The sequence below is a fragment of the Syngnathus scovelli genome, chromosome 2, assembly GCF_024217435.2.
Source record: "Syngnathus scovelli strain Florida chromosome 2, RoL_Ssco_1.2, whole genome shotgun sequence".
Lineage (NCBI taxonomy): Eukaryota > Metazoa > Chordata > Actinopteri > Syngnathiformes > Syngnathidae > Syngnathus > Syngnathus scovelli.
This window is the reverse complement of record NC_090848.1, coordinates 18327424-18345420: the sequence shown is the minus strand read 5'-3', so window position 1 is coordinate 18345420 and position 17997 is coordinate 18327424. Positions and strand designations below refer to the sequence as shown.

Sequence of the window (17997 nt, the reverse complement as noted above, 5' to 3'; positions counted from 1 at the left end):
CATTTGTTTGATATAAAAGAAACCTGTGAAGTGATTAAATAAGGAAAAACAAAATGAACTTAGTACAACAGCTGTTGAAGACAGAAACTGAAAGCAACTGGCATAATTGCTGATGGCACAAATTATAGTTTGCAGAAGACTTTCTAATCTAAATTTTTTATTTCTGGTCCCATATTCATCTTTTGAAGCCCGAACTTCAATGCCTCCATCTTGACAGTTTGTGTAAAGGAAACTTGGCAAATGCTCCCAAGGATGGAAGTGTTATCGTGTTGAACTGTTACACTTGAGTTCCGGTGGGAGCAGTGGTACACCCAAAACTGGTTGCAATCCCATCACAGAATTTCAATATGAGAATGTTATGTTTTTATTTCCATGTGTCTATATATTTATATATGTATTTATTTATCTCCACAGTCAAAGTTTTCAGGTGCTGAGTCCCCGGCAGACACACTTGTCACCAACGGAACAGGATCGCCAAGGTAAACACTCGGCTGTAGCAATAGTGAGCATTACATTTGAATGATCTTTTTTCATTTAAAGGACCAAATCCACACTTGAGCTCGATGACCCGGAATTCCAAACCACAGCTGACCTCAGGGGCTTGATCCACTTCGCGGCCCCGCCTCCTTTGATTTGTCCACAGCTGAGTGACTCCAGCAAGAAGAATTGGACCTGTCTGACTGATGAGGTGATTACAAAGTTTTTGTGAATAATTTTTTGAATTAGTAAATCAACCTCCGAATAGCTTTGCTTCCATGTTATGTCCGCTCATAGTTTGCTTTTCAATGTGCCTATGTGAGGGCGCTAAAAGCAAATTTTGACTTTTTGACTCATTTTTAGCCTTACGTTATTGACATGTAGATGTCCTAATCACTTTTACTTACATGGATCTTCTCAGATTCCAAATGTTGGGAAAACCTGTAAAACTTGGGATGGCCCCAGCGCTAGCCTCTCCTGCGGCAACTTAGTAGGGTCAGAGCTGGATCTGGAGTGCGTCCAGAGGAGCCACACTGCTCCAGAAAGCACCGGAATCCGGATGTACTACAGCCCCCCTGCTGTACGACGCACGGAGCACCAACAGAGCAAGCGGGAGAGCGAGGATACACACGGGAACCCAAATGGGAGCTCTGCCCTCAGGCTGAGTGTCTCTGAGGCAGGCCCGGCTGAGATCCAGCAGCCCTCATCCTGCTTTTCGTCATCTTATGAGCAGTGGCTGAGCTCGCTATCCAAGCAGCATCGAGAGCTGCTGGAGAGCAGAAGCGCATGCACTGCCGCTTCTGTCACCGCTGTAGTCAACAATGGCTCGGCAAACTGCCTGGCTGATGGGATGGCGTCATCAGCATTCTGCGACTTGGAGATGGGGGAGATTTCAGCAAACTTAAGTGATGACATGAAAGAGATGACCAATTGTGTGCGCCAAGCTATTCGCTCCTCATCTCTGGAGAGGAAGCCTGGCAAGGAACCTGTAAGTTAATTCATAGTTACTTGTACTATTTAAATTCTCCCTTGAAAAAATGTTTCATAGCCTTGATGGCACATATTATTAAGGTTTTTAATCACACTTTAAAATGATACAAACATTTAAAAATATACTCTTACTCTTTTGCAGGCGGTGGGCATGTCCACCAGATCCACACAAACAGCTGCACAGTGCGTTAGCATCGGGCTTCAAACTGACAACCTCACCAGCAGCAGGGGCGCAGGTTTGCACGCCAAAGCTTGGTCACCCCGACCCTCGTCTACAACCACTTCCCCGCTCGCGTCAACTCGAGTGAGACAGATATCAACATCTCTGGACAAAGTTCACAGCCGAATCGAGAGGCCCTGTTGCTCACCCAAGTTTGGATCTCCGAAGCTTCAGCGCCGTGTATCCTCTGGTATTTCCACTTTTTGAGCGTATACCCTGTTATTGTCAACTTTGTTTTGTCGTTTTTGTAATTATTATAATGATCTTGATTTCAGGCTCCACCTCCAGACTGGAAGGGACTCCTTCGTCTCGAGAGCGCAGCCTGTGGAGCCTCCAACAAAGAGCCATTAGTGGGGGTGGGGGCTCAGCCTGGGCCCGCTCAACCACCACTAGGGACAGCCCCGTGCTCAGCGGCCTTACTGATGGCCTCTCCAGCCTCTTCAGTGTGGTGGAACATTCGGGGAGCACCGAGAGTCTCTGGAGGGGGGACGGAGGTATCATACACCATCATATATAGATGCATAGTCAGTTTCTCTCAAAACAAAAACAAAATGATGTTCCACAGAGAAGTGTTGTGAGGGCTCATACATTCATCATCCATTACTTCCAAACTACATCTTAGCCGATAATAGCAGATGATGCTGATGTACCATATTATATGTACATCTTCTTAGAGAATGAACCCAAATAAAATAAGGTTTATTCATTTTCAGCCAATCATAATTCATGTGTGTGTTCAGGTGCCAGTCCAGCTCGACACCCTCACACAGCAGGGAAACCCTCCTGCGCCTCAGTTTGCCCATCTGACCCAAACGCTCAGCGCTTCGGAGGTCTTGTCCAGGAGTTCTTTCAAAATGTATGCAGCAACCGTAGCCAGGGAGCTGTCACCCTCTTGGGAGAGAGAATGCAAAGAGACTCCCTTGTTGGAGGAGGCTTTAATTGCGTAGATGAGCTCAAGCAAGAATGTCTGCCGGCTGCTGTGGGAGGTCTCGGCGCCTTGGCCGGACTGTGTGGGGGCAACGACAATGTGACCAGGATCGTTAATAAGCGGTTCATGAGACAGACGGCCGGCGACGAGATGGTCAGCATCATGGGCGGAGGAGGGAAGGACGGGACCGTCAGCGCTGGCACTGCAGGATCTGGAACAGAGGTAAGGGCTTTGGCTCAAACAATATTTTGCTCAAAGCATGCTAAAGTGTAAAACTGAACATATCTTTGAGCACTTTCAATTGTTTTCCTCACTGTAGCAGATGGTGAACGATTCAATTTCATTGGGTAGTGATTGAAAGATTTTTTTTTTTGTCAGGATGGACCCTGTGACTGCATTGCCCCATCCAACTGTCCCACCCGACCTTCTCGGGGCCCTCGTACCTCGCCAGGACAGTGCAAACACCGCCCACAAGAGTCTTCAGCCTCTGTCGAGGAGAAGAGAGACACTTTGACAGAGTGAAAACATTACTTCTCCTGCGCGCCCACACACGCACACACACACGCACACACACGCACACACACACTGGAACGATTCCTTTCAAACACGGCACCCCACTGCCATAGCAACACATTCACTCCCTTCACCTAACCTGCCACATACGTGCACTGCCAAACATAACACACACCGCTCAGCACACATTCATGTTACACACACAAAATCAGGTCACCGTTTTCAGTGTCAGTAGTTCTTACACCAGGAGGACGAGCCGTCATACCCGTTTAACAATCACAATACTACCAGCAGGACGTTCTGATAAGTATCACTATGGAACTAATGAACCCCTCACCCTCAATAGTTTCACGTGTTACACCACCGAGCTATTACAGCAGGCTCGGGGGACCGAAACGAAAGAATGTAGTCACCCCCTCCTGCATGTGCTGCTTTGTCTACAACAAACATAGAGAGGAACTTTTTATGCCCATAAGACATCGCTCTCACCACTGAAGTGAGGCGATCCATTTTTAAAAATCGTACAAATTGAAGACCTCAACAATAAGCGGAAGCCTGGAACCTTATCTCCAAACATGGGACCATTGTGTTATGTAATATTTGTCGTTGTAGATTGTAAGGGAAAAAACAACATCGGCTGTTGATTGAAAGAGCTGTTTTGTTTAATGTGGCCACAGGTGAAGTGCCTGTTTCATTTCTTCACTGATGTCAAAACCCGAGCCGAGGCGATGACAGTAATGCGTAGTTGGGCCCGTTGTTGTTTTGTGCATCCTCATGGGACACACAGTGGAAAATGCCCTCAGATAGCCGCCACAGTGATTTGGCGAGAGGTAGATAAAAGGTCATTGTAATGCAAACATTACGCCGTTTTTCACGTAATGTCAAACAACCTCCGATGCATTTATTTCTGCAGAGAAAAGCTGTTATCTGACAACTGAATCAAAAGGGACATACCACGGAAAATGGACTTTTAATTGATTTTCAACAAATTTGTGGATTGACCTTTTATTAAGGACACCTAGGAAATGCTTTCAATTATGAGATGAGCATAATTTGTCTGCTTTGCTACTAACAAGTGCATGCCTAGCTTAAGCTGTTTTTCTTCTTGTTTCAAAGAAGTCAGACTGTGAAACTGGGAAAATAACTGAATTTGCTTAAAAAAAATCAAAAATTAAATCTTTTTTGCATTAAAATCAATCAAATTTGAAAAAGAAACATTAGAAGTGTGTGAAAACACTGTAGTCCGATTTTAATGAACGTTTTGTGTTGTCATGCACTCATTTAATTTGATTTTATTTATCTTCATATTCATTTTTTCTCATACTCTAACAGTGTCATCAAATTGTCATCAAATCATGATGAATAACAAAATGGACAGAGAAATGCAGTTAAAAACTTTGCTGTACATCTTACATTCTGTTGTGTCACCTCCATTATGAAGATCAGCTGATAATTGAAGTGCCTGTCACATGGCTGTGGACTCCATGTTGAAACAAGCCCAGCAGGCCTTTTATTTAAATGACAAAGATTGTTTTTATGCACAAAAGAAGCTACAAGTACTGTATGTACCACAGTAGAGGAACAACAAGCAAAAGGTTTACAGGATTAGGATAGGCTGATATATCTAGTTCACATTTTATACCAATGTTCTCTCTGGAAATAAATTATTTTTATTTAGTTTTTTTAATATTATATATATATATATATATGTTTTGGGGGGCTGGTTCTTTATCTACACTATCCACTTTTTATTGTCGGCCATTTTTTTTAAATGTAATGTAACATATCCCATTCTAACGTACGTAGCAAATGATGTTGCTTGGCTCAAGATCACATTTAAAATACATTTAAAATACTCTTTTGTGGGAATGTTGTTAATAAGATGACAGTATGTAAAAATGCATTTGTTGTTTGCGTTTCACTGGCATCGCACATTTCGTCTTAATACACACTCTTGCAATTTTGTTGCTCAAAATTGCAAAAGAAATGCATGTTAGAATTTTTTTAATGTTATTTATATTCTTAAACGTAGAACAGCATGAACTGCTGGTGTCAATATGCACCATTGTTCCATTAGAATGTCATCAAGCCATTTTTATCCATTCCCAGAGTTTTGGAAGTCTTTGTGGATAAGTCAATTGACGCATTGTAATCGCTTTATTCATGAAAAGTTTTGCCAGTTGTTGAGAAAACTACCTAAACCTTTTGTTGGCAATATATAAAATAACTTCTTAGCTGTTCATAGTATTAGCTCATATTTAGGCTTATACCTAAAGAGTGACTTTCTGTAAATTAGCGAGAAATATTACCTACAATGTGCTTGACTTTTTTAAGTAAGTAATGCCTCATGAAAAACGAGAATGCAATGGAAGCTACAATAAAGTGCAAAAGAAACAAATTCCAATATGTTGTAGATTCAATAGAATATTTTGTTGTTTTGAGAAAAGCTGAATGTCAACGGCTGATCTAAATGCAGGTCGCTGTGGAAATATGTAGCTGTCTCCCTTTACTGACCACACTTGAGCATTTTCTCTGTACGTAGGGTATGTGTAGTCTTAAGCGGCTCAAACACACGCACGTGATAATAAAAAATAGACCAGTCATCCCAAGAGGGCTTTTAAAAAGTTTGTTTCATTATTTTTTAGACCAATGTAGCTTGTCTTTTAACTGCCCACTGTGTTTTGTCACAGAATTCACAAATAAATGTTTGAATTTTCATACTGGTTCATTTGCTTTTAGCTTTTTGATCCTTTTGTCATTCTTTGCCAATTACAATAATGGATGGATGGACAGACAGTGTGCGTGTGTGCATGTAAATACAATGGTATTGATGATAAATCAAAAGGAAAAATGGTAAGTTCTAAAAAGTATCATAGTATCATAGCTCCATGTCCCTGGTTTTTGAGTCCACTAGAAATGTGTTGCTTTACCCATTGGATGACAAATAGACTGCAGAAAACACACTGTTTAAAAAACATAAATTATTTTTATTTCCCCCACAAAAGGAGAACTCCACTGGTGAACTTACAGAAGCAAACATTGGTGACTAACGTGCAGTAGCAATGAAATCTATACAGTACACTGAAACTCGTAAACATACAACAAATATATTGTTCACAGTAAAATCTTAAGGTTATTCACCGTGCCAGAAAAACAAGAAAAAACTAACAAGCAAACACAATGCAACTACAACATTTCATTGGGCTACATGAAGCTACTTGTGGGTTTTGGTTGCTACATTGACTAACACAGCTAAATCTTACACTCGGGTCTTTCTATCTCAAAGGAAAACTATTCTGAGGTTTGATGGAAAGATCACAATTAACACAACAGTAGTACGCAATATTGCACCAGCCACTCAGCATCCAGAGTAATAATCTTTCAACAGAAGACAAAACATGCCTTAATAGTACGCCAGTATGATTTATGTTGTATGTAGTATGTTTTAAGCTGACCGGTTAAGACTGAATAGCCAACCTTGTCTCAATATTTCGTCTCTATTCACAATGCCGCAGCAACAGTTGGAGCAGCAGAACACATAGCTATTTTTCTCATAAAAAAGATCCACTAAAACATTATAGGATGTTTTTGGTTGGGTGGAATAGATTCATTGCATTTCCATACATTTCAATTCAAATAGTAGATTTATACATAAAGCAGACATGAAGATGACCAAAAACGTTTCGCTTCATCAACAGGGTCAAATGGATATAAAAGGTTTTTACCCCCCTATTCAAATGCCATGTTTTGTTGTATAAAAAATGGCATCATGATAAATAAATTTTCATGTTATACGAGGGTGTACACACTTGCACAACCACATTATGTCAGCTGTTTATTTTCAATTCCCAACTTGAAAAGATGTTTTCTCTCACCGAGTTGCACAGGTTTTAGGTAATATTAAAGGTGCAACAAAACTTACGATATTTATAAAATTATTTAACATTATTTATCTCATTTTATAGCACAAAAACGTGTCATTTCAACAAGGGTGTGTAGACTTTTAATATACGAGACATTATATATTTTGCCCATCTTTAAGTGCATTGACGAATTTTTTTTTTTTTTTATTAATAAAAATAAAGAACCAATGTCAACGAGGACTTTACATCTTGTGATTTTTCTTTATGCTGGCCAGAGAAGAAAAAGTTTGGACACCCTTGCTGTAACACAAAAACTGCAAGACAAAACAAAAGGACATACAAGCAGCCTTTTGAATGTGAACTCATCACCCACTCCTAACCTGTCTCCAACTATTTACTGGGGGTAATCTTGTGGAGCCCTGGCCAGGCAAGGACGTAGTAACGAGCCAAGGTGCCCTCCATGAGCCTTTCCATCCACAACCCCAAACGGTCCAGCTTGTGGTGGATCTGGAGGGTGGACGTGCTACGGGAGCGAGCCGACTTGCGTGGAGGGTGTTCGTCACGCGAAGCCGCCCTCGACCTTCTCACCGACGGGGCCGATTCATCCTCCGGCATTTTGCTGTCCGGATCTTCTCCGGTGTAGACGGGCTTAAAGAGACAGAAGTACTTTTTGTGTCCGTTGAGTGCCAGCACGGAGCCGGTGTAGTCCAAATTGGCGTTGGCTTCATCGTCCTCGCATGCAAAGATCTGCGCGGCGTCCTGTGCACTTTCCATCAACGTACACATCCACTCTCTGTGCTTGTCTGTATTCAGAAAGGAGAAATGCAGCGCCGGACTCCTAGAATATTTCAAACAATTGAAATGTCATGATCGGTTAGATGTTAAGACAATACACACAGTTTTTACAAACTCACCTGTACGAACTAAACATATTGTGTCTCGTCTCCTGTGTTGCGAATGAAGTTACCTCATTAAACAGACAATTAAACAAGCCCCAATAGGCCAGCCCAGCTGTCGAGTCATGGCCCCGATACACCAAAATTCAAAATGGCAAAGATTTCCCTGGTTGTGTAGTTTTTACACTTGATGGCTTGAGAATAATATAGCTTAAAAACGAAGTTTTCTATAATATTTCTTTTTTGAAGAGGGTTTGAATCGTGTTTTGTTTTTAACGTAATTATGTTGGGCTGATTAACACTGACAAATACTTATTTTAAAGATCCAGGTAAAATAAATAACAGTTTTATGATGGTGACAGTTTAGAGTATAGATTAGAACAAATGATTCCAAATGTCATTTAAGTGAATGGGAAATGCTATGAATAACCAGCGGCATGGAGTGGATCGCGCTTTAAGCTCCCACTGCTTTTTACCAAGCTCAACTGTATTAAAATATCCTCTCACCACAGTCACAAGCTTTCTTCTTTTGGAATGTTTGAGTCTTACACAAATGACCAGCTATAACTCAAGTTAGAAATTACCAAATAATGCACCAAATACAGCTTCATGGATGAAAAATGACCATTTCAACATACCCTGTGAAAGAGTAGACCTCTTTGGCAAACTTGCTAAGCAAAATGTTCTTCGAGGCATCCGTGATCACGAGAACAATGTTCATGTGTCCCGGCCTCAGCCTCACCAGGTTGCTTATGTAGGTGATGTCTGTCAACTCCGTCACCTCCACAAAGTTCTTCTTGGGAGGCCGACTGTGATAGTAGTTATAGTTAATGGTCCTTTTGGACGAATATTAAATCCAAATGAATAAACATTACCTTGACGGACCAGGACTACCCGGAGATCCATTTTCTGTTTTAGTTGTATCTTTTGCTTTTGGTTTGGGGGTGTTTTCGTCACTCGAATCACTGAAGCCACACACAAAAAAAAAGTGAACATGATCCAAGGTGTGATTCCTTACAGAGGCACAGAGACAAAGCTCACCTGAATGCTTGGACGACCACAGTTCCAAACAGGATGAATAAGGCAGAAAAGATGAGGGACAGCAAAGGCATCATCTCACGCCTGCAAATCACCAAAGAATGAAATTAACAATCATTTACAAACATAAAGTAATAGTCCCCACTATAATAGGCTTCAGACTTTGCAGCCCTGGCCATTCAGAGAGTTTCCTTCTATTTGCACTATTTGTGCATTCGCCCACTATATTGCGGCAAGCCTGTTGTTTCTGTCTTCCTTTTAATGTCAAATATTTACTCAAATAGGTACTCACATAAATATCTGTCCAAAATACTGATTGTCCTTCTCAAATGGCTGTGAGAATCTAGCCTCCAAGAGATTTGTGTTTAGAGATGTTCTCATTTTATGACATGTTGTTTTAAATTATATTCTTCTGAAGAGCTGTAAATGCTCTGCTTTGCACTCCAGTAAAAGGAGTGTTCCATTGCTACAACCGCTGAAATGCATTGCACCCATCAGTTGCCGCCAGCGCATGTTACACAGAGCAACAGTACGTCAAAGTGTGTACACGACCACTTGTAACCGTTTCAAAAATTCTACCCACCAGTTGTTGTGCAAAATGTCATCGATGACTTCAGTGAGGTAATCATAAAATGCATAGATCCATTGGATCACAAAAATCTAAGGAGAGACAATAGTGCATCAGACAAAGTGCTTAGCTCATTACCAAAATTGATTCCAACAAATGTTATTCTTGGCTGAATTGGGCAGCCAAACTATTTCCCAGCCAAATAGCATACAGATGCAAACTCGTTGTTGAGCTCGGGCAGCATGGCATCATGGATCAGAATTGACGGGTCCTTCTGGAGTCGCTGCAACTCCGCCACAAGACGCTGCTTGTCTTCTTCAGTGCCATTCCAAGGAGTCACTGGCTTGAAAAGGGCCTTCCCGGCAGCATTGCGCCTCTCCAGGATCACCACCTGTAAAATTGGAACACCACACACAAAGGCAAATCTGGAAGTAATAATTAACGGTGGGCTTAAACGTCTGCTGCTATGCATTTGATCTTGTTTTAGCCCAATCCTGCTTTCTTTGGGCAAATTTAGTGGGTTTTATTAAAAATGCACCATTGATTTTTCACATAAACAATGAACATAATGAGATAAACATTGCAATATAAATATTATTTCACGCTAAAACACTGGATACCGGATGGATATTAAATTGGGGGGGATCGGTGGACAGAGGGAAAGTTTGATTGGGTGGGACGCTGAGTTGGTTATCTGGATGGATGTATAAATCAGTGGATGGGCAATTTGATGGGCTATCTGTATAGATGAATGAGAATGTATGTAATTGGTGGCTAATTGGGTTTGTTAACTGTATCAATTGTTAGTAGACAAAAATTAATGGAGTAGAGTGACATACCTGCGGTGGCAGTGGTATCTTCGTGCTGTCCTTGCTGGTCATCAGGATGTTACAAAGCGGTTGCTGTAGTTGTTGGTAAACATAGGTGAATCTCACAACCTCCTTTGTGTTGCTCGAAGCAAAAGCCAGAAAGGCTTGGTTCCCCGGAGAAAAACTCTCATCGTTGCCCGTAATCAGCAGCACGCAGTATCTGACGGGAGGAAGAACAGCCGTGATGAAGTGCACCATGGATGTGATTTGAGGATGCAAACAAACACACGCTTTCTTACTTCCTCCGTCTGTGGAACTGCTTGACAGGACAGAGCTCATCAAAGAGCTTCTGATTCACCAGCCTGGGTGCCAGGAGAAATTTGTTGTTTGACATGAATTCGTCAATTATCTGCTTTTTCATCCCTTTAGTCTGCAAAGAAGGAAAAGAGTCATATCTTATGGCTTGCCTGATTACAAAAAGACTCACCTTCTTTCTTTTGTTAGGCACCTGATTACAGTGACTCACCTGTATGATGTCAGCAGGGTTGTCTGTGTTCTCTTTGAAAACCAGCATGGTCGGAGCATAGGTGTTAATATTAAATTGTCTCTGCAACTCGACCGTTTCTGAAAGGCCCTGGTCCACGTAGCCAAATTGCATGTAATCCTTGTACGCAAAAGCCGTCAGCTGGGACAAGCGAGAGATTAAAACCAATGAGCACATTGAGCTGAAAATGCAATTGCGACAACACTCCCGACCGGGCTCACTTTATAAAGTAAGGGAACCGCAGGCACTTGGTCAAAGAGGAGCACGTGCGGTTTGTTGAGTTCATGCCAACTGTTCAAGAACCGCTTTTCATTCTTGTCGCTGACCTGACAAGATAAAATTAGGCTTTGATATGAATGCTGCCATCCGCATTCATGTTGTTATGCAGGAGTAAAGTCAAATCGGAGATGCTTACCCACTCCACGAGTCTTTGCGGTAGAAGATCTTCCACAAACTGCCTCAGGTGCTCCTTTGCTACAGCATAATGGAAGAACGTCACTTTGCCATTAATGACTCCGAGTATAGACGGCGTACGATGAGCGCCGAGGTGATTGGCTAACCGTCTCTCGTAGCCAACATCCACCACACCGATTCCGACACCTGCGTAGATGAGATGTGCGCCCTTTGATTTTACCGTCTACCTCAACTTCTCAGAGCTGTTGAATAATTTCTTGATTCCAAACCTAGCGTCTCCATTTCCTGCACCACCTCTTTCCACACAGGCTCGATGTGGATGCAGTTGAAGCACCAATCGGAGGTGATTTTTATCAGGTAGGGTCTCCTGAAGCTGTCAGGCACCACATCGTTGACATATTGGTTAAAGTGCAAAGAGTACTTGCTATCGGAAAAATCCCGGTGGTTTTTGCTGTTGAATGGGAAGTTAAAGAAGGACTCTTCGAAGTTGAAGTTGTCATGGCGATGACCACCATAGCGGCTGCTGCCATACGGCTGAGTGTCATCTGTCTGTCCGTAATGGTCGTAGTTGGCACGCTTGTCCTCACTGGATAGAATCTTGACAGTAGGTAGAACATGGCTCGCTTTAGATACACATAAACTCATTAAAACACATTTTCTAAACAAACTGTGAATATAATTCATTACAAAAAGTGCAGGCATGAAATGTAATTAAAAAAAAATACTATACAACTGTCTTCGTACATGCATTTCCTTTAAGAGCCGGGGTCTACTTGAATGGCAGGTGACGTCCGCAAATCTGCTTGTGAGTATTTGGGAGTCCGCTACGGATGACAACAGCTTTGGTGCAAGTGTGCTGTGATTGTGTTTTAGTGTTCACTCGGCTGATGGCCCACAATATAGCTGGGAAATATTGGAAACTATAGATAGACTATTTTTCTCTTCAATTTCACAAAATTACTTACCTCATATGATTTGGTAATCCTGATAAACATATCCTCAGCTCCTGGATTTTTGTTTTTGTCAGGATGCCTTGAAAAGAACATATTTATTACAAACTGTTGACAAGCTTGTGTCACTTTTGTGTTAAAGATACTCACCATTCTCGAGCAAGTCGCTTGTAAACTTTCTTAATCTCAATCTGACTTGCACCTCTAGTGACACCCAAGGTTTTGTACGGGTCTAGTTCAGGTCCAGCCTTCGCCACACCGAGCTCCAGAACAGATATGACCACTATGACAGCCAATGGCAGAGACATCTTGAAATCTGCCATCACTGTTACCTTAACAACATTTTAAGGAAAGGGAAAACGCAATAGTTTGTCTTGTTTTTAGGAAAAGAACAATACAGATGGGTGTAACATCAACAGAATGATTGTGCTCCTATCAAATCTACAATGGTGATTTATTGCCAAAAGCATTTTGCTGGCCATGAATCTGCTGACCTGAGGTTGAGCTGCATTGTATTTGTTTACCCAGGGAGGTACATTTCCTGTCGCTTAACTATGCTCTACGTTGGAATCCTAATAATTGCGCATACATATTAAATAAATGCCCCAGCATTTACATTCATTATTATTTTTGAATGGCACAATAGTTAGTTAATAGAGATCAAGGAAAATTATGGCAGGACGCTAAAGGTTTACATATTGGGACAAATTCAGACTTTTAAATTACGTTACAACAGATGAGGACATGAAGTAATGATCACATGCAAATAAATACATAGGCCATAACCAGAATTGTAGCAGACAAGACAGCAGAAAATTTATTTAACAGATATAATAATGTGACTATGTCACCGTATGCGCTAAAACTACGTACAGTATATCACCATGACTGGTTTCGGCCACGATCGAATGTCCAAGCAGATACATACATATGACACCAAGATAATTTCAATTGCTACAAAAATTGTACGTTTCCGTGTAATTGCAATATCAGGCACCTTCAAGCTGCAGGAGTCAACCGGCACTACGCCACATCTTTACAGCAGGTGATGATGTCCGTGGGGGTTCTTGGTGTATGCTGGACGACGACAATCACAAGGCGTGTTCGGCAGCAATTCCATATTCTCCGGGGCAAGGAGACAGTCAACGATCAGTCGAAAGCACTGTCTGGAAGATGAGTATTTCATGGATACACAATCCGCGTTAATGTATTTGTGATCGGAGTCATCATTTAATAAACAAAACAAAAACGCAAAATGCTACTTGCTGAATGGTGTCTTACCATAGTTCGGTAGGTATTATCATATCAAGCGCACCTTTTTTTTAAGGCATGCTCTCTGGGTTGGCCAATCACAAACAAGTGTGATGTAAACAAGGAAGTAACGCTTGTAATCGACCATAAACAAGATGCACGGAAAGGACGTGTATTTTCCAAAATTCTTATTATTTTTGCATATTTTAGTGTCACGTTACGAACAAGATGTGTTGAGAAGTAGTTTGTGTTCAAAGGGTGAAATGTACGACAGAGACATTTGGTGGTCAAGTTAGCCATATCTGTGGTTTTATTTTGGAAATCTCGAAATCCGATATAATCTGGTAAAATGCTGAAACTGAGAAGTAAGTAATTATTATTTTAACTAAAACAGTAACACTTATACAGGAAATAAAGGCAAAAACGCACAGACCCTGCCAAATCTGCAAAAAAAAGTAGCGAAGAAAGATGTGGCTCACCCATTATGGTGACGTCATTCAAAAAAACAATACGGAAACCAGGAAGTAGACACCCTTGCCAGCACAACGCACTGATATAAAACATCCCCTTTAAGACCTGTACGTGTATTTTTTGTTTCGTTTTTAATTACAGCTTTTCTGACAGCTATTTAGTGCTTAATGGAAAATGGAGGAAGGTCACAAGAAGATTCTTCAGCGCTATAGGATAAATATTGTCACAAGTTTGGATCCATCAAGTGTCTATGACCGTCTGCTTCAGAAAGGGGTTTTCACTCCAGAGATGATCGAGCGAATTAAGGTAGGATGGCAATGGACACTAGTTTCAAAATTGGTGATAAACTGTAGTGATACGCCAATTTTTAAGTATGGCGAAAGGGGGGATGTTGCGTGCAGCTTGGTGGACAAGTAGTCAACGCATCATCTTCCTCTGGGCTTCTGGATTCTGTTACAAATCAAATTTTAAAAAATCCTTCTTTTTTTTCCCCCAAGACGGAATCATAGCAGATCAGACTTCATCTCATGCTTTAACATCCCAGAAAGCAAGGAATAATTGTTATGTGAATATTTTTCATCTTTCATGAAATATTGAAAGATTTTTGATGGATATTTGGAACCAAAACGTGTTTTGAAACAGTAATCCAGAAGTAATTATAATCATATAATCGACCACGTTGTAACTCTCCTTGTACTCTCCTTCAAAATACCACTCCAACAAATATGAGCTTTTGTATAAACGAGTATGACTGTTATTCATGTCAAGAACATTAATTTTAACAGAGCTCAGGAACACCACGGGACCAAGCCAGGCAGCTGGCGCGGGACCTGGCAACCCGTGGGAGTCGGGCCTTCCCTCTCTTTCTGGAATGTCTTCAGGACTCCGAGCAGCACAGTTTGGCAGAGCTCCTTCGAAGTGGAGGGTCAATGTCCAACGACCTGATTCTCCCAGTTGTCCGGACTCCTCCGGTTTGTAAGTGCACATTACTCTGTCACATTTGTTTGTGTCTGACCTTGATTTTGCAGTGAAAATGTATGTATGCATGTCACAGGTGGTGTGCATTTGTTGGAATTTTGATGAAGAAACTTTTTAGTTTTTCACATAAAGACTAATGAGTTGTTTTTTTAACAAGGACATTATAAATTCTATGACGTATGTCAATATTTTTTGCACGCCCTATATTATGACCATTGCTTGTTTGCGAGTCTGATGCAAGGGAAATTTGCTCTTCTTCAGTGTATGGTTTCAAAAGCATTCTGAAATTTGATGCCTTGCGTTGAGCAGATGCTTAAAAAACACTTGAACTTGTTTCTTCTGCAGCCTCTGCAGTGGATTTCCAGAAGCAAATAAAGGCTGCCCCTATCCATCCACTGCACAGTCCTGGTCCATGTAAGTTATCATATTTGTGTTGGGTCCCAAGTTTGAGTGATTGGCTTATGAAATGAACATGAGTGCATGCTTCTGCCACAGCCCCCGGAGCAGAGAACCGACAAGCTCAGACGGAGATCAGAACCCGCATGGAAGGCAGGAAACGGCGGGATAGCCTTCAGGTAAACACTGATTAGTTGTTATGCACTTGTATGAAATAAGGGAGCTGTAATTTACGTATGTAAAGAAGAGCTAATTTTTGCTCAATGTCTTAGAATGGGGTGTTCTTATTTTACATTTGCCAATTTAACAGTTACTTTACTTGTCTTTTATACTTCCTCTCAATGCGCGGATAAAAGATCACGAATCACAGTATTGACCAGAATTGATCAAAAATCCCTAGTCCGCACTGTCTGAAACCCAGACAAAACCAATTAAAAGTGCCTTTAAAGTGGTTTCAAGACAATGATCAATCTCAAACTGCAACACTGTTAAAATTGGTTAATTGCTGGTTGATTCACATTTTGTAGTATATTCTAACTCACTTATTTGTCGTATTTTTGAGCAGCCAGTGCAAATACATTGATGTCATTGCTTACAGAAATTTCCCCTTGCAACCCAGAGCTACAAAATGGATGCCACCCCATGCGGACACTGCCTTATTATCAACAATGTGGATTTTGAGCCACAGAGCGAGTTGAGTAATCGCACGGGGTCCAACACTGATTGCGACAGGTTGGAGAGACGATTCAAAGCACTTCACTTTCTCGTTGAAGTGAGAACAAACCTCAAACAGCGAGTAAGAATCCTTCCTTGTTCTTGCAAGATGCCAGATAAACCGGTGTGATGCTAACACTTCTCTCCACATTACAGCGTCTCAAACACGAGTTGTCCGCTTTATCCAAGAAGGACCATTCGCCGTACGACTGCTGCGTGGTCATCATTCTGTCCCATGGGACAGAGGTGAGATGCATTCATATTTATAAGACAATAATGCTTACCCCGTCAATGTTTCACTTGCGTCTTTACTACTGTTATGACCGCTGTATGTATTTCTCCTATTACAGTAAATACAGTAGATGTAAATGGTAAATGGACTGCACTTATATCTTACACCACATGGTGCCCAAAGCGCTTTACAATGCCTCACATTCACACACATTCATACACCAATGGGAGGCTGCTGCCATGCAAGGCATGCTACCAGCAAATTAGGGTTCAGTGTCTTGCTCAAAGACACTTTGACATGGTCACCAGGGTTGAGGATCGATCCCACTACCTTAGAGTTGAGCGGCGGATACTCTACCATTGCTGTCCCTTTACCACTGCCCAGTCACTTGGGTTGCATTTGATTGCATTTGGTTGAGTCCGACACATATGAGTACCCTAAATCTCAGGCAACGCGATGCCACCATTTCAGGTGAATCACAACCGCTTCCCCGGTGCCGTTTATGGAGTAGACGGCCAGTATGTTCCAGTGCAGCTCATCACAAACTACTTCAACGGGAAACACTGTCCCTCCCTGCAGGGGAAACCCAAACTTTTCTTCATCCAGGCCTGCGGAGGAGGTAACTAATGGTCAACGTTGACTCCTTTGACACCATTGGTGGTAATAGCAAAGATTTGTTTCTGTCATTGAGGTGAAAAAGACCAAGGCTTCGAAGTGCCATCTGATGAGTTCGAACCGTCCGAGGGCGGAATCGATGATCAGACGGACGCCATCCCCGCTTCCTCCAGCAGCGACTCGCTGAGCACGTCTGATGAACCAGACGCCGGCGCCACACTGCCCACCCCAAGTGACATTCTTGTGTCCTACTCTACTTTCCCGGGTACATGCCATTGCAGAGTTCAGAATGAGCAGAGTGTGTATGTAGCCATTCTGATCTACCCGATGGCAGTAGTGCACCTCGAGGGCATTTCTTTTACCTGATTACAGAGCTTATATTTTCATTTGTATTGGAACGTTTATGAATAAGCATGCATTTCATATATGCATTAACTCTCAACCCACACCATCCTCACATTTTTTGATCAATTGATACCACACAGGTTACGTGTCTTGGAGGGACACTCAGTCAGGCTCCTGGTACATCGAGACACTGGACCGCATCCTTGAGGAAAATGCTGCCAATGAAGATTTGGTCACAATGTTAATGATGGTGAGCTTCTCTTCTCATTATAGGCATAGCCATATTTTCTGTTAAAATAAGTCATTATGAAATGATTAATTTTAATTGTTTGTTTTTAGGTTAACAATGAAGTCTCCCAGAACTCAGCAAAAGGCATTTATAAGCAAATGCCAACTTCATTTAACTCCCTTCGAAAATATCTTCACTTTCAAACCTCAACCCCGGGACAAAATTCTGTTCAACATAATTAAATGTTACTGTACTCTGTACTGTGCCGATTTTTTTTAACAAATAAAAAGCAATTCATTGGGATGATATGGTCTATTTTCATTTGATATTTTGGAATTAAAAACAAAAACGGAATCGTTGTAGTTTGTGTACGCGTATGTTTTAACAGTAGATGGAAGTAATTCCTTGAGTCTTGCTATACATGTCTAAATTAATTGTCAATTTGCACAATGTATAATTTTTCATTTCTTTGTAGGTATTTATAATAGATTTTTACACTGGGTAATTTCTACAATATAAAATTTTGGTTCCAGGTAGTCTTTGTAATTGTAGTGAA

At 41.4% G+C, this 17997-nt stretch overlaps 3 protein-coding genes across 12 annotated transcripts in view; 2 read left to right on the top strand and 1 right to left on the bottom strand.

The window, feature by feature from the left end:
• Positions 1–5846, top strand: part of mtcl2 (microtubule crosslinking factor 2) — a 43914-nt gene extending 38068 nt beyond the window's left edge. The window contains exons 18-24 of the mRNA XM_049754889.2: positions 415–479; positions 541–688; positions 899–1465; positions 1610–1877; positions 1963–2181; positions 2428–2837; positions 2994–5846. Coding sequence (XP_049610846.1) covers positions 415–479; positions 541–688; positions 899–1465; positions 1610–1877; positions 1963–2181; positions 2428–2837; positions 2994–3137 — 1821 coding nt within the window. The 3' untranslated portion in view covers positions 3138–5846. The remainder of the gene's footprint in view (positions 1–414; positions 480–540; positions 689–898; positions 1466–1609; positions 1878–1962; positions 2182–2427; positions 2838–2993) is intronic.
• A 248-nt stretch (positions 5847–6094) lies between these two features.
• Positions 6095–13959, bottom strand: LOC125988996 (dnaJ homolog subfamily C member 16). 7 transcript variants are annotated; one of them, XM_049754910.1, is made up of 17 exons: positions 13492–13609; positions 13208–13376; positions 12361–12493; positions 12226–12292; positions 12005–12084; positions 11530–11857; positions 11262–11446; positions 11068–11172; positions 10829–10987; positions 10602–10732; positions 10333–10522; positions 9705–9884; positions 9509–9585; positions 8929–9009; positions 8763–8852; positions 8526–8696; positions 6095–7829 (listed from the first exon to the last, which is right to left on the bottom strand). In XM_049754910.1, exons 5-17 carry the CDS (start codon positions 12008–12010, stop codon positions 7382–7384), a joined length of 2151 nt encoding a protein of 716 aa, XP_049610867.1. In that variant the 5' UTR covers positions 12011–12084; positions 12226–12292; positions 12361–12493; positions 13208–13376; positions 13492–13609; the 3' UTR covers positions 6095–7381. The 7 variants fall into 7 exon arrangements, with proteins under 7 accessions (XP_049610867.1, XP_049610864.1, XP_049610862.1 ...); XM_049754907.1 differs by lacking the exons at positions 12005–12084; positions 13492–13609 and adding an exon at positions 13941–13959 and having other exon boundaries at positions 12361–12542; XM_049754905.1 differs by lacking the exon at positions 12005–12084 and having other exon boundaries at positions 12361–12542.
• casp9 (caspase 9, apoptosis-related cysteine peptidase) lies at positions 13677–17747 on the top strand. 4 transcript variants are annotated; one of them, XM_068648737.1, is made up of 11 exons: positions 13677–13826; positions 14074–14238; positions 14718–14907; positions 15256–15324; positions 15406–15485; positions 15905–16102; positions 16177–16266; positions 16724–16871; positions 16944–17132; positions 17353–17462; positions 17552–17747. In XM_068648737.1, the coding sequence occupies exons 2-11, from the start codon at positions 14107–14109 to the stop codon at positions 17681–17683; spliced, it is 1338 nt and encodes a 445-aa protein (XP_068504838.1). In that variant the 5' UTR covers positions 13677–13826; positions 14074–14106; the 3' UTR covers positions 17684–17747. The 4 variants fall into 4 exon arrangements, with proteins under 4 accessions (XP_068504838.1, XP_068504840.1, XP_049610877.1 ...); XM_068648739.1 differs by having other exon boundaries at positions 13678–13826; positions 14086–14238; XM_049754920.2 differs by lacking the exon at positions 13677–13826 and having other exon boundaries at positions 13930–14238; positions 15926–16102.
• The last annotated feature ends 250 nt before the right edge of the window (positions 17748–17997 follow it).